General features: G+C 45.8%; 3 protein-coding genes across 4 annotated transcripts; 2 read left to right on the top strand and 1 right to left on the bottom strand.

The window, feature by feature from the left end:
* Positions 1-3,732: 3,732 nt before the first annotated feature.
* On the top strand, positions 3,733-15,791 carry LOC135370821 (bleomycin hydrolase-like). 2 transcript variants are annotated; one of them, XM_064604685.1, is made up of 11 exons: positions 3,733-3,946; positions 4,657-4,811; positions 7,588-7,740; positions 9,578-9,808; positions 11,350-11,442; positions 11,547-11,702; positions 12,459-12,617; positions 12,689-12,756; positions 13,383-13,503; positions 14,765-14,828; positions 15,089-15,791. In XM_064604685.1, the coding sequence occupies exons 1-11, from the start codon at positions 3,937-3,939 to the stop codon at positions 15,238-15,240; spliced, it is 1,362 nt and encodes a 453-aa protein (XP_064460755.1). In that variant the 5' UTR covers positions 3,733-3,936; the 3' UTR covers positions 15,241-15,791. The 2 variants fall into 2 exon arrangements, with proteins under 2 accessions (XP_064460755.1, XP_064460754.1); XM_064604684.1 differs by lacking the exon at positions 3,733-3,946 and adding an exon at positions 4,012-4,062.
* A 593-nt stretch (positions 15,792-16,384) lies between these two features.
* Positions 16,385-19,727, bottom strand: LOC135370824 (serine hydrolase-like protein). The gene is made up of 4 exons (XM_064604688.1): positions 19,434-19,727; positions 19,195-19,386; positions 18,485-18,683; positions 16,385-16,977 (listed from the first exon to the last, which is right to left on the bottom strand). Exons 1-4 carry the CDS (start codon positions 19,460-19,462, stop codon positions 16,438-16,440), a joined length of 960 nt encoding a protein of 319 aa, XP_064460758.1. The 5' UTR covers positions 19,463-19,727; the 3' UTR covers positions 16,385-16,437.
* Positions 19,728-19,925: 198 nt separating this feature from the next.
* Positions 19,926-22,660, top strand: LOC135370823 (uncharacterized protein F58A4.6-like). Its single transcript, XM_064604687.1, has 4 exons — positions 19,926-20,669; positions 20,746-20,860; positions 20,935-21,080; positions 22,434-22,660. The coding sequence occupies exons 1-4, from the start codon at positions 20,098-20,100 to the stop codon at positions 22,603-22,605; spliced, it is 1,005 nt and encodes a 334-aa protein (XP_064460757.1). The 5' UTR covers positions 19,926-20,097; the 3' UTR covers positions 22,606-22,660.
* The last annotated feature ends 154 nt before the right edge of the window (positions 22,661-22,814 follow it).

Here is a 22,814-nt window from a genome sequence, read left to right on the forward strand (position 1 = left end):
ACGTATACAACGTAAGTTAGCATAGGTGGCGCAAGCTACCACCCTGTTACGAAGTGAAACGCCATTGTTTCCAGCCATCTATAGCAGATGCCATTTTTGACAACTTTGCGACTATCGCATCCGTCACGGTCGATTCCGAAACTATAATGCCGTTTTGCTCCTCCTTCGTCACCGACAATAACGTCGAAAATCCGACGTGTATTAATGAAATAGTTTTTTTTTTTCTCTCTCTATTTGATGTAACGCATATGGCAAAAGCAGACCACGTACGTTGAGAGTATTCTGGAATTCCATCTCTGGAAATTGGAGAAACGTCACTTGGACAAGGCCAGTCAGGGAGAGCCCTTTTGTGCGGACGTGTCCAATCAGGGAGAGCCTCTGGCTACCGACCGGCGGCCACTCGTGACGGCGTCTGCAGGTCGCAGACATTCTGTGATCGGTTTTGGAATGTGTCATTTCTGGGTGAGCGTCGGACGTGCTCGCGCAGCCAGGAGCATAAAGGTCTAAACACTTGGAGCATTTTTCCGACGTTTTCAGGATGCGAGCGTGGTCGGCGAGCGTGTGACCTCGTAAAAAACAGTTGTTCAACAGATTCAGATAAAGATTTCGCGACAGACTACAGATATTCGCGCGCGTCTGGACGCGTTCTCCGAGAAGTAGACAGAACGATGGCCGTTGTGCGGCAGACAAGGTTGCGTACGAGCAGCTCGCATAAATTTTTGGGACATTATTCAACACACTAAATTTACGTGAATGAATGAAGGAACACAGGAACCACAGGAAAGAAGAGCATCGGCACGTTATAACGGATATTTGTGGTCAATGAATATAGCAACAGCGGCGCGCGGCACTCGCCCCGTATGCGTCCCATGCGTTTCGGGTGGTCGCCTCACAGGCGTTTCTTCACCGCGTGTGCAAGGCCATGGCGTACGCGCCACGTTTTGACGCGGAGACGACGTCCAACGCGTTTCGCCCTTAACGCTGTGCTCCACGCGACATTGGTCGCGTCAGAGCTCCCACGGGTAAGCGGTAGAGTCACTGTACCCGGTACAGTGACTCTAGTAAGCGGAAGTCAGCGTATTTATTGGGGATGTTGATGTTGATATTGATTAAGAATAATACTAGGGAGAGGGGGCATATTGGAGTCTTTGCACATAGTATATTGCGTTGCGAACGTGAAGCAGACGAACTCGGAAGACAATCGCCTGTCTGGCCGACGTCACCATGATGTTACTATCGCTGGGGCTTCCTGAGCTGTAGAGGGAGGTCTCTTTTTCTAAATGCGAAAGCTATTGTTGCACATGTGATTTTGGCGAGAACCTAAAGCCGTATCGTTTGCAGAACAAACAGTGACAATTGCAGTGGTGGGGGCCATACGCCCCGCCTGCCCCTACCCCCTTTAAACCTGGCACTGACCTAGCACATGGCCCCTGGAAGCGAGTTCCAGCTCAGAGTCGTTTATTTTTACTGTTTACACAGCTCCGTTCCAGCTCAGCCACTGTGGTTGTGTGTACTTCAAATGATCTAAATCTTGTGTAAACTTTAAATGATCTGAGTGCCGGCAGTCGGCCGACACGTTTGACACTGCCCACGCTATTTTACGCGGCCATGCCATGTCGTAGCAGACGACGCTTGCCACGCCAGCCGTTGTTATCACATTTCCTCAACCACACGCGTGTGTGATACCTTCCATGTATCGCCAAAACTAAATGATCAAAATGCGCACTATTCACTGCGATGTTATAGCACCAAAACAGTTTATCATAATTTACCGTATCTACATTTCTCATCCGATCCGACGACATCGACACAATTCTGACGACGTCAGTCGTGGGCCCTCTTCCTGAGAACGAGATTACGAGCTCATCCGGAAGTGCTTGTGACTATTTCAAGCAGCACAAGGCTTCGCTGGTTTTTTCACATTTCGCTTTGCCTCTGGGGATTGCTGTGGCGGCTGTGGTACGATGTATGTACGACATGGGCTGGGCTGTAGAATGTGGCTTTGTGGCGCTGGTTCTATCATTGCACAATTCCGATTCATTCATGTTCTAGTGTGACATATCCTTGTTGAAAGTTCGTAAAGTTTATTATGCGTTGTTCTAGATGATTCGTTTAGAGGATGATTTTGGACGATGTCGATGGACGAGTGGACCATATGCGCATGGTCCACTCCAACCAGAACATAGAGATATAGAGATAGAACCAGAACTCCGACATTATGTGAACGCGATGGTGATCGGTGCTCTAAGTTGGTGCTTATTGGCGGATTAGAGGCATCTAAGGCACTGTTGGCGGGTTGGAATGCATCAAAGGCTTGAAACTTTATATTTTTGAATTTTGTCGCCTGGAAATTTTTGGCAATTTTTCCGGAGACGAGGAAAAAACCCGAAAAAAGAACGTTTTTTTCCCCAAAATTTCCGGGGAGTTTTCGGGGCTTCGCATCTACTAGCTAGGACCAAAATTTTGTCACACTCGTGCCTAGTAATTTCAAGCACCTCGCTTTCGCATGCGTCTTCGAAGCATATATGCTTTGAAGTAACGATCTTTTCTTTGTTTCGTTTTCTGGAGCTATAAAAATGCCCCACAGATTTTTCGGGTTTCTCCGGAAGTCTGCTTGATTCGGTTATCCTGAACTATTGTTACCCACAGGCGAAAAGGGACGACTACCGAGGTGTCCGGATAATCGAGACAGGACTGTATAGTGGTCAAGCGTAAATACGGCAGGAAAAAAAATGCCAATTTTCCTAACACCAAGAACCGGCGGTATTCGGCGAAATATTTGCTGATGACGTTATGTGCTGCAAGAACAAGGCGAGATACATGAAGCATGTTCAAATTTCTTTATTTCCCATGAGATTCATTGCAGCTGAACATCTACAACTTGAACTTGTTGTAGAACATTGTCATGCACATATGCAGAGCGCGAACTGGTCTTTCCTGCGAAAAATACTTACATTCGGGAATACCCACTTCACTTGGCCATACATGGATGGTAAGTGACGATTTCAAAAATTCACAGAAAATCAAGGAATTGATGAATCGTCTTGAAAATTTCAAATTGACAGGTTTAATGTTCCTTCAACAGTCAGAGAGTGGAACTGTCAACGTAGACCAAGGGGAAGTAGCCGAAAGATTGGAACCCGTCATGCACGCTCCTCTTGGCCATACACGGATGGCAAGTGGCGATTTCGAAAATTCACAGAAAATCAAGAAATTCACGAATCGTTTTGAAATTTTCAAATTGGCAGGTTTAATCTTCCTTCAACAATCAGAAAATGGAACCGTGAACGACTAAGGGGAAGTAGCTGAAAGATTGGAACCCGTCATGTACGCTCCTCTTGGCCATGCATGGATGACAAGTGGCGATTACGAAAGTTCACATTAAATCAAGTGAATGACCAAATCTCTTGAAAATTTCTAATGGACAGGCGTGGTCAGAAGACAGAAAAGTTTTGTCGACTTAAAAAACTAATGAAAATCTGCCGAATGAATCGTCTAGAAAAACGCGCAATAAACTTTACGAGCTTTCCACAAGGATGTGTCACAATAGTACACATGAATGAAGGGGAACTGCGCAATGGTTGGTCTTAGAACGCTTAGAACCTGCGCCTCAAAGCCATAGTGTACAGCGCACGATTGGTACAGCCAGTAGAACACCCCAGGCTCAACGAGACGGCTTTCTACTTCCGGTTTATAGCAATACTCTCGTTCTCAGGTGGAGTGCCCGATATGGGAAGAGTGCTGTACTCGTTTAGTCGTGTCAACTGTCAGGTCTTGGTTCTTGGTTGTATTGGTCATTTTGGCGCAGTCTGTGGGTACAGTGAGAGTACTGTCAGTACAACTACAGCGTAGAGTCCTTGGTACGGTCATCCGAAACTGCTGTTCTTGGGAGAAAACTTTCAGGCTACTCATACTACTCCACAGCAGAAGAGAGGAATGAGTTTCGGTGAGACGAGCGCTGCTGTCTTCATTGGGGAGGGATTGTATGAAATGTGCGCTATGCACTATGCATGCAAGGCGCAACATTCATCAGCATGGGTCCAGTGACCGTTCCATATTCAGGTTTCAGTTTTCTTATCTTTTTTTCTTCTTTTTCTTGCTGCAAGGGTCTTCTAAGCATCCCCGGTATCTTATTAGCTCTTTTGTCAAAATGGAATCCAGGCTGGGCGACTTGCAACTGGTAAATTGCATGGAGCTGTGACCCCCCCCGTCAACGCGGCTCACTAGGATTTGCCTAGTAGCTCACGTCCCTATGTGTCATCACAGTCAACACTACGGCATGACATGCAAAATTGACAGCATCTCGGGGGCACTGCTCCCAATCCTTAGTATTTAAGGTAGAGTATTCAATACTCTCAAAAGGAACTCGTTACTTTCATGATAATATGACGCCTTAGTTGGAATTCGCTATCAAAGAAATGCGAAGAGCGTGTAGTTGAAGTTGAAAATGCCATCAGCAAAAAGCTTTGTTAGCTCGCATGAACAACTTCTTTTCAAAGTTACTAACGGATAACCAGTGATTTTCCCAGCACCCCTCCACTCCCCCTAACACCGCCCCAGGAATTGCTCACGATGCTTTATTTATTTCCTAAAGTATGATTGAAAAGGTTTCTTTTTGTTGCTAAGTGTGCAACGAGGCTACCCTTCTTATTCCAGCTCTGACTAAGGATGCCCTGGAGGACTTCCAGAAGGCCTTCGACAAGGATCCGAAGAACAGGCTAGCACAGAATGTCTGTACCAAGGTGGATCTCAAGGATGTCCTGGTCTCCTGTGCAGGTGCTAGGAACACAGCTCATGTGTTCAGTCACAAGGTAAGCATAAAAACTGTGCTTTGAGTTGCATGAACGATCTGAGGCAAAACGCGCAACTCCTTTTCAGCACATTTTGTGTTCAAAGGAGCATGGATGGCATGTTGGACATGAGAGAAACTGATGTTCTGAGGCTGGAACAACATAGAAGGGACAGATACAAACAAAGCCTCAAATTGCCTAAGAAATCAACGATGAAAGATGAAAGTCTCTGAAAAGGTTAGCCAGCTGTAGGGATCGAACCCACATCTTCTGGATTACCGGATGTTGCTGGATGTTGTTCCAGCCTCAGAACATCAGTTTCTCTCTCGTTCAACAGGTGCCGCTTGCGTTGATTTCTGTCGTATGAATGTGTGTATGAGTGAGCAAAAAATGTAAGGGTGAAAGGAGGGTGAATGAGAGTGAGTGGCTGGTTTGTCGTCCCTTCAGATGACGCACCCCGAAAGTCGCTGGAGAGGCGTGTTAGCTTAGCTCAATTGGTAGAGACCTGGACCGGTAATCGAGAAGATGTGGGTTCGATCCCTACAGCTGGCTAATCCTTTCACCTTTCATGTTGGACATATTTTTACCGCATGATATGGACATACTGCCTCCAGAAACTGTCACAGTTTGTTTCTTGTTGTCACTGTTTCCCGAGAAAATTACATGGATGTGCACAGCAGCAGCCAACTCCCCCAGCCAAATACAACCGCAAGGAGAAAAACAGAAAGGCATGCTGACCGTAGCTACAGGCACAACATAGCAGTCCGGCTGCTTTTCTGAGCCTCGAAATAACTCTTGTGCACCAGGATGCACTTGTACCATAATTTCACGAGTATAAGCCGCGGGACTCGTTTTTGGGAACATTTTGAAAATTTTCGAGCAGATAAGCCACGGGCAGTACGACGCGACTAATTTGTGAGACAAGGGAGACCATAGAGAAGGCCATAAACCCTGTGGTCCATACTCCGGGGTAGGCAGGGGTCGGCATGGTGTGCAACAAAGGAGGTCAGTTCTAGTGTTCTACCAAGATCGGACTGCCCTTGTTGTATGTTTTTCATGGATCGACGGGTCAGTGGCCTTCCAGAAGACATGAATCACTGTCACCACTTTCGTTAAAGCTGCTTGGGGGAAGGCACCAGGATGGTTAGTGTACTCGAATTTGACGCGCCCCTGTTACACATTGTTTGTGCATTCGAAGGCAGTGCTGTTCCAGAGACACTGTTGGCCCTTTTGTTAAAACCAGCGTATGGGGAAAATACCAGGGAAAAATAGTCATCAGATAAGCCACACCGGTGGATAAGCCACAGAACGCCCGTGAGATAAAAAAAAATCGTGCATAAGCCGTGGCTAATAGCCGGTTTCTGTGGAGAAGTCGTCAAAGGCCGCTCACTTTGAAGGCGACCACCAATGTGTAATGCCACTTAACTTGAGAAAGCTACCTTTCGCAAATATATTTGGTAAGCATTGATCTGCACAATGCCAAACAGCAAAAAAAAAAAAAAAAAGCCAGTAGTGGTTGAGTCACGCTGCTCATTCGCTTCTTGTCTTATCACCCAGCTTTAAAGCACCACGCTATTTGCACAACTTTATTGACAGGATCATGGTCATTTCAAAGATAAAAAGGAAGAATGAAATGACATGTTTGCATCCTGTTGAGGTTTTACGGTGCCGTAACTATGAGCTAGGACCACAAGCGTGTGCAGTCGAGATAAGGTTGGTTTTGAGGTATTATAAAACGTGAATCGCCAAGTTTTGTCTCCGATGTTTAGGCATGACAGCTTTGCGAAACTAAAACAGGAAGCTATTTATGGCGACTACATGTACAGCAGCAAGAGCCCTTGCTCTAACATTCAGTTGAAAATAATTGACTGCAAATTTAAGTGAAATATTCTTCACTGTGACTCTGAGCATTGTAAGAAAATGTGAAACTGTTTCAGCTTTGGTGTTAGTCCAGGCTATTGCTCTAACCTTGAGATAAAGAAGTTGCTCAATGGAGAGATGTTTGTTATTTTAAAATGGTAACTAGTTACTTCCTACGTAATGAGGACGCTTCTGTTGTTTACCTTTGTATGATTACTTTACTCCAGACCTCGATGCCACACCGGGTGGTGCAAAATGTTCTAGAATAGTTTTGATACATCAGAATTGTACCTGTTGTGAACATGATAAAAAAAAAAATATGTAAATCTACGTACTTCCTTAGGCTGGTGCTCTACGATTTTGGTGTCCTAATAAACTTCTTCAGTGGAGAACAAAGCAAGGATCAGCTTCTTAAGTTGGATGAGTTGTCATCCCTGCAAATGTTTCGTAGAACGAAGTGTGGCATTTATATAGCTACACAGTGCCCTCCACCAATAGAAAATATGGCTACTGGCCACTGTGATGGACTCCACCTGTGTCACCTATTGCAAGGGCAAACCTGAATTTGTAGCCTTCACTGCCCAACAACAAAGGTGCAGAGTCAGACGAAGACTAATTGGTGTTGTGCACGTGCAACTGGTGTGCACATGGCTGTCTCAACAGAGATGGGGACACAGCTCTTGCTACTTATGCACCACAATTGAATAAAAGGAATTTGCACCAAGTTCCCTAAAAGACAACACGGGTTCCTCATGAAGTTAGTGGAACTCAAAAGTAATGAGTTGTTAAAAGTTACTGAAAAAAAAGGTAACTTTGTTACAGTAACGAGTTCCCCCAACGCTGCTTTGAGCTAGGCACATTTCTAGTAAGTTGCAGCTGCTTTACCGTGCTGTAGAATGTCGAGTAAAAGTTGTCTCTTTCTGTCGTGTCAACCTAGGTGGACCCAGAGGGCAAGCCAGGTACAAACCAGAAAAGCAGTGGCATTTGTTGGCTTTTTGCCTACCTGAACGCTACCCGTATACCTATGATGCGCCATTACGAGTTGGAAGAATTCGAATTCAGTCAGTCATATCTCTTCTTCTGGGACAAAGTAAGTGAAACTTTTCGCTTTGTCTATTTCAAAGGAAGAGTTAACTACCTCACATCATTGCAATAATGTATGTCTGTGAGCATTTCACTTCAAACAACACTTCCTGTGAGCTCCTTAGCTTGGAACCAACATGTTTCCACAGTTACTAGTTTTTTGTCCTGACAGTTGGCAGAGGGACCAGCACCTACAGTGGGGGAGCAACATTTTCGTGACATGTTGCCATCCTTTCCTCCTCCTCTTCCCCCTCCTCACATACTCTCCCCCTCCTCTACACACTCTTCGGCGGGCCGTGGGAAACCCTGGAAAAGGAGAAGCCACGCCGTGGCCTCATTTTCCAACCTGACTTCACACATACACATCTCTTTGCGTGCAAATTTCAAATGGTGTGGATTCCAGTGATTTACAATGCCGTCTGTAAGCTATAGAGCTTAGGTTGACGAAAAGTGAAACTGAAATTCGGTAAATTGGCAGGGTGTTTACCGACCTGGAAAATCTGGAAAACCGGTAATGGTCAGGGAATTTTTATGCGACAGGAAAAGTGAGGGGATTGTCAAGGACGCTGTCAAGAAGCAGCTGAAGTCTGGGAATATCGCAGACAAGTGCCATGACGATATGCAGCGAATCACATCTGCATCGCATCTGCATCTGCAAGTGCTGATCAGTGTGGTTGAGCGACCACGCAACAACGGTGCTGCGATTGGCAGTTCGCCGATACAAGCTCAGAAGCAGAAAAGTACGGCAGTCTCACTAATAAGTGACCTTTAACAAAAAGAAAAAGACAAGGGTTATAAATTAGGCACCGTATACGAAGTCTCCCTTCTGCAGGGGGAAAAAAAAATTGGTTCTCTTAAAGGGTCCCCGAAGAGATCCCCAAAAAATCTGAATCTGATCTGAATCTGATCCCCTCAAGAATCCCATGCGGATTTCTGCATCCTGTGATTCCAGTTCTTTGTAAGCCTGGATCATCCAGCCAGCATATATGAGTTTGAGCATGCAGGCACGCAAATCAGACTCACTATCGTATGCCAATCGTACCTGCTCCGCACACCAGATACCAGCCGAGTAAGGAGATCGCAGCTCTGAGTCGGGAGGGCGCTAGAGGAAGACAAATGGAACGGGTTACCGCCCAGCTGTGATACGTTTTGTTAACTTCTTGCCGGAAGTTCGAGGTGGAGGGCTCCTACGACGCCTGGTGCAGGGTCGAAAGTCAGGGTACCACAAATTTAAGGTTCCGCGAATTATTGCCTCATCCTGACCACTCACAAGTTCGCGAATTATTGAGCACGCATATTTAACCACTTATACATAGAGCCTGAAGTTTTCGGGAAATATTTTTTTCTAAATTCAGGGGCGTAAAAATCGGGTAAATAAACGTGTGCACTAAATCCATGCGAATTCGGGTGAGAAAACTCCCGGTATGCTAAATTCGGGGAGAAATCGGGCTCAGTTACTCAAAGTAGCTGTAATGGTTTGGTACAAACGGTGATTTAACTGCAATTGCTGCCAAACAAGTAAGATAATGCATTCCTACAGACATCCCAGTGAGGGGAATTTGTCGGGTAGAAATCAGGTTTCACCCTAAAGGGTGAACCTTCAATTCGGTGTGCAAATTCGGGGAAGAATCGGGTAAAACCCTAAAACTTCAGGCTCTACACAGTAGTCAGTGAAAATCTGAAAAAGTCTGAGAATTTGGAGGATGCAGTTTGGTAGGTACCCTGATTGGGATGTATGCAAACAGATATCGATGCATTGATGCTTCGAGAACAAACTACGGTATGCATCGCCTTGTTGTGTGAAGTAGAATTATATGATAGCTTGCGCTACTCTTCTGTTCCAGGTTGAAAGATGCAACTTTTTCCTCAACAACATGGTTACAACTGCTCGAAAGGGAGAACCCGTGGATGGCCGTCTCGTGTCGTTTCTGCTGTATAATCCCACAGAAGATGGGGGCCAGTGGCATATGCTGTGCAACATTGTCAAGAAGTACGGCCTTGTGCCAAAGAAGAACTTCCCGGAGAGTTTCTGCTCTGAAAGTACAATGCAGATGAATGCCACCTTGAAGAGTAAAGTATGTCTGCTTTGCTGTACGGGCAGTCTGTTGCCGTATTTCCTCACCTTGACGAGCACATGTTTCCGGCGGTTCACCAATCATATGTTGCGTGACATTGATGTTCTGTACGAAAAGCGTTTACCATAATTTCTTGCGTGTTAGCCGCGGCGTATGCACGATTACGCATCAGATAAGCCGCACTGGTGGATAAGCCGCAGAGCGCCCGCGGGAACAAAAATCGCGCGTAGGCCATGGCTAATATGCGTGAAATTGCGGTACTTATTTTCAGAACATCGAGGAACAACAACAACAACTTTATTTAAATGATGACGAGCGGGGAGTTTCATCGCAAGGGGTGATACGCTACCCCATTGCTTATACGAAGAGGGGAGTCAAGTCCTGTAGATCACATAAACAAAATACAGAAACCGACACTGAAGATTTTAGTTTAAGTTTAATTTGTACAAGCTTTCGCGTTCTCCACGCGAAAGCTTGTACAAATTAAACTTAAACTAAAATCTTCAGTGTCGTTTTCTGTATTTTGTTTATGTACCCCATTGCTTGCGATAATGTGGTGAAATGGAATGTTGAGTCTCCTCACAGTGAGGACCGAAGTCCTACATTGTCCAAAAACTTCAGAAGAGCATTTAGGGCGGAGCGTTGGTGGGCTGGATTTCACCACAGACCAGGCAGTTTGAGAGTCCAGCTGACTGAGAAAGACTGAAAGTGTGGATCGGAAAGGGTGGTAGTGCAGTCAATGAAGAAGGGTGACCGCAGTGACTGCATCTAGGAGAGTCGGCTTGTCACAAGCGGCAACGCCACTGAGCCGTTAAAGCCGCACACGTAGAGTAAATTCAACTGAAAAATGTGAAATTGTTGTACCAGAGAGGTGACCAAACGAAAAATTGAAACCAAAAATCAAACCCACCTCTCAGCGCCATCTGATGCTGCCCTCACGATGAAAGGTGCGGTTACCTCGACACCAACGCAAGAGTACCTGTCCGGACACCCTCCCTCTTCGCTCCTTCTCAAAATGTGGAGCAGCCTCCCATTGGTTTCTTCAAATGATCTCCCGCAATGATTGGGCAAATCTTTTGAGGAGACCAATCGGAGGCTGCTCCACACTGCTGCCATTCTTGAGAACTTCTTCTCCTGAAAGGAACAGCAACGCGTTCGTCGTTTATGCGCCCGAGAATCCGCAATTTAAGCATTCCCTCTCCCTCTACTCCTCAAGAATGCAGAGAGGCCTCCAATTGCTTTCCTCAAATGATCTCCCACTGTGATTGGACAAATCGTTTGCGGGAACCAGTGAGAGAGAGCTCTAAGTTGTTGGCCTACATGAGAAGGTGAGAGGAGCATAAAGAGCAGGTCCGTCCACTCATGAATCATGATGACGCAACAGATGACTCCAGTTCCTTTTGCTTTGGTGTCACTGTTAAAATGCCCCTTGAAGGGAAATAGGTTGCAAGTCTATGCTTTTCACATGGAGCACACGGAGCCATTTTAGTGCCGCTCGCAGATCAGTGGAGCTCCACTTTCAAGGTTGCCAATATTTCCAGCTGCGGGAGTATGCAAGAGACCTGAGGCAGATGGTGGAGAGCGGTGCTTCAGATGGAGACATAGCAGTACGGATCAAAGGCATGACGGAAACCGTACGTACTCGTACCTTTTGCGCGTCATTGCAATGATAATGATTGTTGATGATGATGATGTTGCTGCTGCTGCTGACAATCGTTGCTTCTTCCTGCATTTTCAGTGTTACCGTATAGTGTCAATCTGCCTGGGTTCCCCACCTTCCACTTTTACGTGGGAGTACTACAACAAGAACAAGACCTACTGCAAAGTGGGCCCCATCACACCTGTCGAGTTCTACGAGAAGTACGTTAAGCAACATTTTAACGTAGATGATAAGGCAAGTTGATTGACCTTGCTTAGTGTCCGACTTTTCTAGATTAAACGCCATTCCTGGATGTGGAGGGGGGGGGAATTCTGGAGCCTTTTCTATTTTTTTATTTCTAAATTAGGGATGTACCAGTTTTAATCCCGAAACACGAAGCTCTAATTGTATTATGGTTCCTAGAACGACAAGAATGCAAGATTTGCAGTGCGTAAAAGTGAATAACTTTGTTGAATACTTCTTTAAATGTTGGCCTAATCACTGCGATATTGGCGTAGACACCACAAAGCTGTGTGAAATACCAAATTGTGTAGTCCATTCTAATTGTAAATCAAATATGCGATTGTATACAGTATATCCAAATCTAGAATCGGAGAGATGTCCAAATAAAATCCGTTCAGAAAGTCTTAAGGGGAAGCAGCATTTGTCATGACGCCAGAAATGCCCATTTTTAACAATGCCCGTTTAATAATTCTCCCACAAAATATACATGTACACTTTATGCTGCCCCTCTCGCACCCCTGTTGGTACGTCTCTGGAACATCGCCTTTGTAATGCCCTCCGCCGTCATTTCTTATGAGTACCGCAGGGGTCCGCAGGCAGGAATGGCGTTCAAGTTAACTCTGATTCGAGCTGTACATATGATGTATGCTTCAATTGGATAACTGTTCGCTTCCGACATGTAACTCTTCGCTTCGATTTCAAGCTTACTATTCGCACTGGCCTACATAACTCCTTATTTTGCTAACGCAACAAAATTTCGACTTGCAGATCTGTTTGGTGAACGACCCTCGGCCTACGTGCCCTTACGAAAACACGTACACGGTGGAGTACCTGGGAAATATGGTTGGTGGACAAGAAGTCCTCTACGTCAATCAACCAATCGAGGTGCTCATGCAGGCCGTCGTAGACTCTATAAAAGAAAATGAGGTATTATACACGCGCTGAAACATGTGACTGATTCTGTGACTGATCATGTTCATGTTGTACTCATTCCCCAGGCTGTTTGGTTTGGTTGCCAAATTCAGAAGCGGTTTGACAGGAAGCGTGGTATACAAGACCTCACTTTGTAAGCTACTTAGCAGTTCTGTTCAGGGATCGGAACCGAAACTGAACCCGAACCGAAAACCGGAAAAAAACGTTATTTTCTGACGAACCCGAACCGAACCGAACCGAACCCGAACGATTTTTTTGCTTGTCCTGAGCCGAACCGGAACTGAACCGAAAAAAATTGATACGGTTACCGGTTCGGGAATCGGTTCAGAGGTGAATTAATTGTACTACTGACCGACCTTTTTTTTGCTCACCTGAACGGTTATCTCACACCTTTCTCCTACAATCGTGTACGGTGAGTGTAAGCTTGCTTGCATGTAGCAAAATTACTGCCCGTGGACCGGTTAAACCGATGCCGAAAAAAGTAACTGTTCCAATCCCTGTAAATGCCCCGACCGCTGACAGATTTTTTTTTGTCTGTGTGTGGGGGTGGGGTTCTCCCTGAGCCGAACCCGAACCGAACCGATATACCTGAACCGGTTCAAGCTAATAATTTCGGTTGAGCGGAGCTAAACCCGAACCGAACCAATATGCCTGAACCCGAACCCGAACCGCACCCAAAAAAATACCGGTTCCGATCCCTGGTTCTGTTACATCACTCATTTCTGTTTCATCATCATTCATCATACTCATTTCTTCCAGGCATGAGTATGACTTAATGTTTGGGACCAGTGTTACTCTTGGCCTGAGTAAAGCAGAGAGACTTCTCTATGGAGAGTCAATGATGTCCCACGCTATGGTCTTCACTGGGGTTTCACTTGACGTAAGTGAACTCATCTGGTAGAGTAGAACCTTTTATAGTAAACTGGTCAAGACCAAGCCATAGATTTACCATATCAGAAGTGTTACTATATCGGGAGCATCCTAAAAAACCTTTAAAGTCCACATAAATGGTACTTAAAGGCAGTGAAAATCAGTGAAAGGTTTATTGGGCTCAGGACAAGGACTGTAGAGCTGGCAGAAGTAGACGTCTGGTTTGTAGCACGACTCGTATTTTGCAAAATGCTCTGCAGGTTGACTAGGTCTTGACTAGAACTGACATCATCGCGGGCGAGCCAGTGACGATTTGTTTTCGTCTTCTTTCATTCCCGTCCATCATTTCGAGCAAGCTTACTTTCTGTACGAGCGTTAATGCAGTGTGCTTTCGAGGGGATCAACTATCTTTGGAAGTTGATTGGGTCTGTTCCTCCCGCTCCCATGCCTCTTGTGGCAGCGACCACAGCATAAAAGGTTGCTACTATAACCAGTGTACTGAGTTGTCCTGGTTTACTATATCAGGATGTCCACCAACCTGGAAAACTGGAAATTGTCAGGGAACTTGCAAAAAAAGCAGCTGAAGTCAGGGAAACTCGCAGACGAGTGCTGCGATGATGCACAGTGAACCGCGAGTGCCGATCAGCGGTTGAGCGGCCACGCCTCAGCAACGTTGCCGTGATTATAGCAATTCGCCAATACGACAACCTTGGAGGCAGAAAAGTGGGGCAGCCTCATTAGTACTCAATATATGATCCGTTTTATGAGGGATCTGGGAGGGGTATCAAAATGTAGCAGCAGGCACCAACTTCCCTTATGTTTTGGTCAGGGAACTCGTTTGAAATAGACAGTGAAAACCTGGAAAAGTAAGGGAATTTGAAGGCAGCAGTTTGGTAGACACCCTTTATATCAGTACATTAAGCCATAGAGTGCGCAATAATTCACTCAGGACCAGCGCTTGCATTTACAGTAGCTAGGTTTCCCTAAAGGCGGAGTTACAATAACAAGGTCCTACCATATTGCATTCCATACTTGTTAACCAGTTGTGTTGGAAAAAGTTTGTTACGTCATATAGCATGAATCCTAAGTATTCCTTAGAAGCAGCAAGATCAGTGCGCCATGGAATGCAAAAAAGAAAAATATCAAGAAAGGACCCAAGCTGTGACTTGTGCTGGTTGTGCCCCAGTCATGACTAGCAGACTTTACAGATGCACTTTGTTCCTCTGTAGCGCTCATATTAGTTTTTCACATGCATGTAATATGTTATGCAGGATGACAACAATCCCGTGAAGTTCCGTGTGGAAAACTCTTGGGGGGATGATATCGGTAACAAGGGTGAGTAAACATGGTGTGCCATAAAAGAATGGGTAGTACATAGTAGTAGTAATACTAGTAAGTAGTAGTACTAATAATAGTAGTAATTAATAGTAGAGGGGTGGTTTGCAGTAATCAGGCTAATGTATACAGGCAGTATACCAAATAGACTATTGATTGGATTGAGTTGCTAAAATTCTCACCGTAGAATTCAGAACTTTCACTCTTTCTATATCCGTATTTCTAAGCCTAAATTTTTCTGGCTCTGGTGGCACTTACAGGGTACCTTGCCATGACCCAGGAGTGGTTCAAGGAGTTCACGTTTGAAGTTGTAGTCGACAAGAAATTCGTCTCGCCCGGTGTGCTCTCTGTCGCCAATAAGGACCCAAAAGTGCTTCCTGCATGGGACCCTATGGGTGCTCTTGCGGCATGACTCTGTTGAGCAAGCTGTGAACTCGAGATCTGTTCTCCACAGGTCGTTTGGCTCCTCCCCTTGTGCTCCTAAAGGATTTCTAGTTGCTGAACTACGATTACGTTTGTGTGAACGTCTCCGTACAGCACGCTTTGTCTATCGGACCTTATTCTGTGCGTGTATGAGAACGTGGTTGAGCTTGGGAGTGTATGCGACCTGCATGTGTTACGATTATTTCAACACGTTCTGGCAAAAAGAAAAGAAAAAAATGACCGAGGAATCTCATGTTGCACCTTTTCATCTTCTGGTGCAATTATTAAGCACTAGTCTATTCTGGCTACACTCTCAAATTTTTTACTCCTGCATTTAACAAACTGTAGTGTGCGTTCAGCATCCTGAAAGGCTACGTGATCAATGCATAAAGGCTGGCCAGGGCTGGAGACCAGCAGCATCTTGCTTTTCATTAGGCTGAAAACTAACCATGCAGGTATGCAGATGGTTACATGCAGTGTCAATATACTGGACACTGGGCATACATGGGTTTTCCTGAATAAACTGGAGCGAGCTTCTAACTGTTTGTGGTGTAATCCTGTTCAGGGTGTGGCAAGGAACAGGAAGTGCTAATGTAGCAAGTACAACGTTGTCCTTATCCCCAAGAACATGCTGACATCCCTCACTCATCCTGAGGATGTCACCGAAGGACATAAATGTTTAGTCATAACCTTAGTCATAACTTTGGCCAACACACATTCAGTGGCGTATCTAGGGTGTGGCAGGTGTGGACAGGTGCCATGGGCGCCAGGTGAACAGGGGCGCCATTATGTGGTCGGGTGTGAATGTGCCAGGTCGGGCACTCAACCTGGCACATTCATAAATGATCTAAAGCACCCGCCATTAGGGAGGTTGTAGTGTGAAACCTAGTGCGGACCACACGAAAACGCATCCCCAAGGACATCATATTAACCATGTTGCCATGGGCGCAGGTAGCTCTAGATACGCCACTGCACACATTGCTCTGGTTGCCCACCTTCTGTTCTGCAGCTAGACCGGCACATGCCTGCACAGATGCCTCTGGCTTACCAGGTGTCGGAAAAGCAGCACAAAAATTACGTCATGCTTTATGTTAGAAAGACTGGATGGGAAAAGAACAAAATTCACCAATTAGTGACGTTTGCCATAATGCAAACTATTTAATTACTTTCTTACAGATAAGTTTGCTCACTTAATTTTTGTTGTCCCCTCTAAAAATTTTCTAACATGCTCCCCCACTTCAGCGGCCTTGTTCATGTGGACATGGTGGTTCCCTTCAATCACTGTGAACACAAACTTGGAACACGATGTCTCACAGGCACTGGCCAGCTTCCTCAGACCAACTGGGGACACGCCCAGCCCGGGCACAACGTTCACTACCAGCATCTCATTCCTGAAGTTCTGAAAAAAGGGAATCATCGCCAGCCGCCCCACGCGATTCCAGTAGGTGGCCTTGATTCGATAATCTCGGTTTAAGACGTATCTTCCATCCGCTGTCCTCCTACATCCGCGTTTCATGAGGCATCTCGCGTCCTCTGGTAGGTAAGGCACAAGTGCAGAGTCGGTGTACAGCTTCACAATTTCTTCTTCTGTGTATGACGTGGCATCGCTTTCTCCCTTACCCTCTAATCTTAAGTGTTCCGACATTATCCGCCGAAAATTGCCGCAAACTTTGCTCGGAGGGACGTGCATGGGGCAGAATCCGTCGAGGACGACCAGTTTCTCTACCTGGAATACAGAAGGAATGTCTCATGGACAACAAAATGTTTCTCACTAATAATTAAGCAAGCAGAGTGTGTTGGTTAAGCTGCAACGTAGTTGACAAGCACAGGAGAAACACCAGGCACAGTGTTCAACTTCAACGAATGTATCCCGGCAAGGGAGTAAGTTCCCAATTCTGCAGCACGACCTACTCGATTATGACGACCATGTCATGGGTACCCGTTCCCAACGCCACATTTCGAAGCGAGTGGTGGCGCTACTCACCGGCCCAGATATTACTCCCTCGACCTCTACAAATACTTTCTACTTAAGCTTACCTTAGTATTCTTGTACAAGCGGTAGATGTCCCACAGAAGATGTTTCATTCTAGAGTTGATCATCGTCATCATTCTACGTGTTTTCATAAGGAGCTGTTGCTGTCGTCTGCTACGGCAGTCGTACGTCTGCTTCTGCGCGTTCAAAATTCAAATTTCGATTGTCCAATCGTGATGTAGATCTCGAGGGCCGACGAGTAGCGCCCCTCGCGGATCATGCGGACGGTCTCACCATAGGGTTTGCCGGTTATGACATGGCCGTCATAATCTAGTAGGTCGCGTTCTGCAGCAAGAAAGGTAACCGTGTTCGAAAACGGGCTCAGAAATTTCCGGCTGACACTGTGTGCTGCTTTATGAATGGACAATAATCTACCGTAATTTCACACTTATAAGCCGCACCGCAGATAAGCCGCAGGACTCGTTTTTAGGAGCATTTTGAAACTTTTCGGGCAGATAAGCAGTACTCGCAGATAACCCGCGGGCAGTACGATGCGACTAATTTGTGGGACAAAGGAGACCATAGAGAAGGTCATAAACCTAGTGGTCCATACTCCGGGGTCAGCATGGTGTACAACAAAGGAGGTCAGTTCTAGTGTTCTACCAAGATCGAACTGCCCTTGTTGTGTGTTTTTCATGGATCAACGGGTCAGTGGCCTTCCAGAAGACGTGAATCACTGTCACCACTTTCATTAAAGCTGTTTGGGGGAAGGCACCAGGATGGTCAATCTACTTGAATGTTGACGCGCCGCTGTTACACATTGTTTGTGCATTATAAGGGCGGTGCTGTTCCAGAGACACTGTCTGCCCTTTCGTTAAAACCAGCGTATGGGGAAAATACCAGGGAAAAATAGTCATCAGATAAGCCGCAGAGCGCCCGTGAGAAAAAAAAAATCGCGCATAAGCCACGGCTAATACGCGTGAAATTACGGTACTCCATTCTCTTCTCGTGTGGAAAACAGTACACTGGCTAGACAGGTCAAGCTTTAAATGACAGAGTGTCTCAACACTGCTGTAGGCTACATTTCGGGCGACTCTTTGGCCACCATGAAGCAATGTTGTCTTTCCTGCAAGAACAGAGCTCCTCTTTTAAACAAACCTCTCCAGAATCTTGCTAGGGAGTCAGAAAAGTGCCAGTTGAAGTTGAACGTGCACCTTGTCCGTGTTTTTTCCTGCGTCTGCCAATCACGCTTCTTACTGACCTCTCGTGGAAAAGTAGCTGCGTAATGGTGCCCAGTGAGACCCCCCATGCTGTGGCCCAGTAGGGAATATTCCTTCCAACCTAAAAAGGTGATGGCTCGTCGGATATCCATCATAAAAACATCTGTGCTGTAGATGGAGCCACGTGGAAGATGGGATGAGAGGCCCTGACCGGTGAAGTCCAGGGCCACTATGCGCCACCTGCCAATTACATGGGCACTTACTACAACATTCCAAAGGATTATGTAAGCGTCTCGTGCAGTGCCGGATTTACAACGGTGGGGAGCCCTGGAGTACGGTGCTGTGGAGGCATGATCAGTACTGTGCATGAGCACATTACTACCATATTACTGTATGATACACCCATTATTGACGTCCACAATAAGTTGAAGTATTTGATTCTCGATGTTGTCAAAAAATACTAATTCACTCACTTCAACTTACTGGCACCATTGGCACCACAACAAGTTTCAGACAGCTGCGATTCCGACTGTTTGTTATGTGCTATTATTTCTCTATTTTGCAGTTTGCTCAAATATTGTACTGTATAAAAAGTATTATAATTCTTGAGAGGATCTAGAAAAATTTTCATTCATAAAAAGCGGATCTTGTAAAGGTAGGGGGTACTGGGGGATACGCCCCGTCTGACCCATACCGCCCAAAATCCGGCGCTGGTTTCACGAGTTCCTCATCGTAACTGCCAATAACCCACCGTGGATCAAGGTGCGGAACGAGGTTGTCGAAGCTTGACGCATTATCTTGATACCCGTGCAGCATCAATAGATTTTTCTCCCCGTTACCCTTAGTCCATTCCTGAGCCGCCAGGAAACCGTAGGGTGTAGGAATCCGTAGCTCGTGTGCTTGCCATCCTGCATTGCACCTGCAATGGATCCTCGACGGGCGCCTGCAAAGCGTTAGATGATGCTATCCACAATATGGGACAACGCTTACCAGGCAGATCGTAGAATAATGTGGGCCATCACCGTCAAGCACAGCAGCCCTCAACTGCTCCAAGCATGCTTAGCTCCTTTCTTCATGGCTTCAAGGAAGCACATGATTTATTTCTATGGATCGAAGGTCAGGTTACTGATACCAGATAGTTTTCTTCTGAAGCTATTGTCGCCATTTTTTGCACATCAATGGTGATCGCGGAATACAACTTGACTGGCAATTTTTTATCAAGAAATAAGGAGCAGAAGCGCATGTTGTTAGGAGTTTCGGTGATTCATGTTTTCCGGTGGATGGGATCCGCTTGGCTTGGCCCATGGCTTGGGCGGCTTGGGCTTGGCCACTGCCCTTCATTGCTCACTGGGATTTTATCCAATTTATCTTGTCGGCCTTGTCGGTTTCTGGTGCTCGAGGGTGTCTCGGTTTCTCGTTTGATACGTTTGAGTAGCTTTTTCGCGTTGGCAGAGATCCCTGTACAAGGCCGTAGGGCAGGGCGCAGGGCCACACGGAACGACAGAACTCCGTGCATAGAATCCAATCCAATCCAATCCGGTTCGAGTACGTGTTGGCTGTGTCGCTCGTTTGCACTGCTTGCGTTTCTTACGTTGTTTCTCTGAAAAAACGAAAGCTCTTGTCACCTAACCTTTATTTATGGCTTTCTATTGCAATGGTGATGTCGTGCAATCATCTACTACGTCGACAAAAGCATAAAATGCAATGTGGTGTTGCAGTACACGCGGTCGTGCTCACGGTGCCAAGTATAAACCGCGTCCTCCTTGTTTCGCGGGATTGCGTGTTGTCACACGAAGATGATTTTGGAATTATAGAGTTCATTCCGCCTACAAAGAAGTGCAACGCAATGGAAGACAATGAACATCGTCTGTGCAAAGCGCGCGAATGGTTTGTATTCGCACTTAAAGATGCGAATGTATGTAGTGGGCTGCCAGCATCATCAGACACTTCGCCTCACGAGAAAGGCTCTGTGGGCTGTGCCAGTGACGCATCTCTTGGAAAAAAGAAAAGTCCAGGACAGTACTTCACAAGTATAGACGAGCGCTTGTTCTGGTCTATGCTGCTTGAACTTTCAGTATCACATTGCTATCGATTCTTGGCGTTTAAAACTATAGAAGAGAAATGCACGAGTAGTTTGAGACAATGTCATTTCGATAGTCAACATGTTGTCATGCTGCAGATTCGTGTAGAACTTCAACAATGGAAAGCTGTGCTGGACAAGCTTTGGTATGATTTATTTTTTTTCACCTCACTGCATTCTTGATTGTATTTCGTGCCTGCAGCTGTGTGTCTCTCTCTTCAGGGAGGCAAGGATTGGATGCGTTCTTGCGGAACAAATAGAAGTCGAGAATGCAATGGCATGGTTGTCAACACTAGGTGGTGCTTACTCAGCTCTTGGTGATTATGATGCCAAATTTGTAAGTACATGCTTGGTCTGTTCGTCGTAAGTTCTCACGTTCCTGCACAGTGTAAACTGTTCTTCATTCTACAGGCTCAAGCTGCAAGTCATGTATCATTCCAGCAGTTGCGTCTAGCCCTGCGCATTGGAGACCCATTAACACTGTGCAGATGTCGAATCTACATAGCCATGAGCCTTCTGCAGAGAGGATATTTCAAGGCATGCAAGAAACTAGTCAGGTAACGTATGTAGAGATGAACCTACCTACTAAGTTCCACCGAGTAACGCAAAAGTATTAGGAAGAACTTCCAGCCTTCTGCGATTGTTGTAGAGGTTGATCACCCAGTGCCATTCGGTGATGTACCAGTGTCGCGAAGTGCACCCAGTTAGTATTGCTGCTTTGAGTGCCTCTTCCCCCTTCTTTCAGTATGAGAGAAGGTTGCACTAGCATGTTGGTGCATACTGCCACATGCATGAGAGCCATATGCGTGAGACACGTAACATGCGCTACTTTGAGATGAGTAAGTAATGATTCAGTTGCAGGTGCCGGTATTCAATATTGTTGCATTACACCCCTATTATAAGTAGGATAGTAAGTGGAGTATTACACAAGAGATGCTCGCACAATTTACTGGAGATGGGAAAAGTAGCTATCAGTTTAGTGAGAGTTACCGTCACTCTTGGTATCCACTTGGTGCTGTGTCAGTCCTGCTTTGGGGGTGTCTGAACTGGTGGTGGAGAGAGTGGGCTTATGGTGACTGAAGTAAGTGACGTGATGGGCTCAAGATCAGGCTTCAGCTTCCGTTTTGAATTGTGATTCATTAGTACCATCCCCAAATGGGGATCTAAGCACGTGTGAAGAGCCTGCCTTGTAGTCATACCATGACAACAGTGCAGCTGCGTTACCGTCTGCTTGCTAATGGAGCCAGGGAGAGGCATGCCGCAGGTTGCTTCCCCTCCGTACACTGCGCCATTGAAAGCACGTCTCACAGGAGATGGGTCACACGGGTTCATACTGTGTCAGACTTCACTCCCTAAGCGTAAAATATATTCTGAATTTTAGCGATGATTTTTATTAGTATTTATGGCGGTGGCTATACATGCACAGGCTCTTTGTGACCCTTTTTAACATGTGTTTGTGCATTCTGCAAAATGGTATACAAATAACACATATCATATCTTGTACCTATGAATACACCAATGTTTATGGTTTTAGAAGCAGAGACAGAACAAAAAGCATAGGCACTGGTATCAGGTATGTCCTTGCAAGAGGGGAGTACAGAATGAAATTGCCCCTTATAATGTGAAACACTGCTGTATTTAATTTCCTGACTACCGATTCATACTTTAGTGTTCTTCGAGAACAACACGTTGTTATCAATCAGAGCAGCAGGAGCATTGCAGCGGATGAAATGAGCATGACTTTGTACGCACTTATATGCATACCTAATAATACACCATTATCGAGCATCAGCTAACCTGAAAATAATGACTTACACTCTGATGCTACAGCAGATTTTACAATAAGGTTCTAACTTTTTTTATGCGAAGCTTCTCCATATCTGAGCATTGGGGATATCGTTTGCTTCCAGAGAGCAGTACGAATTCGCGAAGTCTCGTACCGGGAGAGGAGATCCTCGGCTAGCAAAGATGTGTCAATCGGTGTGGGTACGGATGCAATATCTGTGGTCTCTACGAAGGTCGCACGGTCATCATAAGCAACACGCTGCAAGTCGACCAGAAAGGCAGCTGGCAGAAGGATGAGGCCCAAGAATATTAGTGGCCAGCAAGCGTTGAAATAAAAGGACATGGATCTCTTTACGGTGTGCCCGTGTGGCTGCTGGAAGTGCATGATGTGGGTTACTTCGTAGTGTTGTGCCTGCTACCCCAGCAGTTTTATTCAAACTTCATCAGTGCAGATTTAAAAGTGTTGCATTATGCATGTGCAAACAATGATGTTGTGCAGACCAAAA

The sequence above is a fragment of the Ornithodoros turicata genome, chromosome 10 (genome assembly GCF_037126465.1).
Source record: "Ornithodoros turicata isolate Travis chromosome 10, ASM3712646v1, whole genome shotgun sequence".
Taxonomy (NCBI): domain Eukaryota; kingdom Metazoa; phylum Arthropoda; class Arachnida; order Ixodida; family Argasidae; genus Ornithodoros; species Ornithodoros turicata.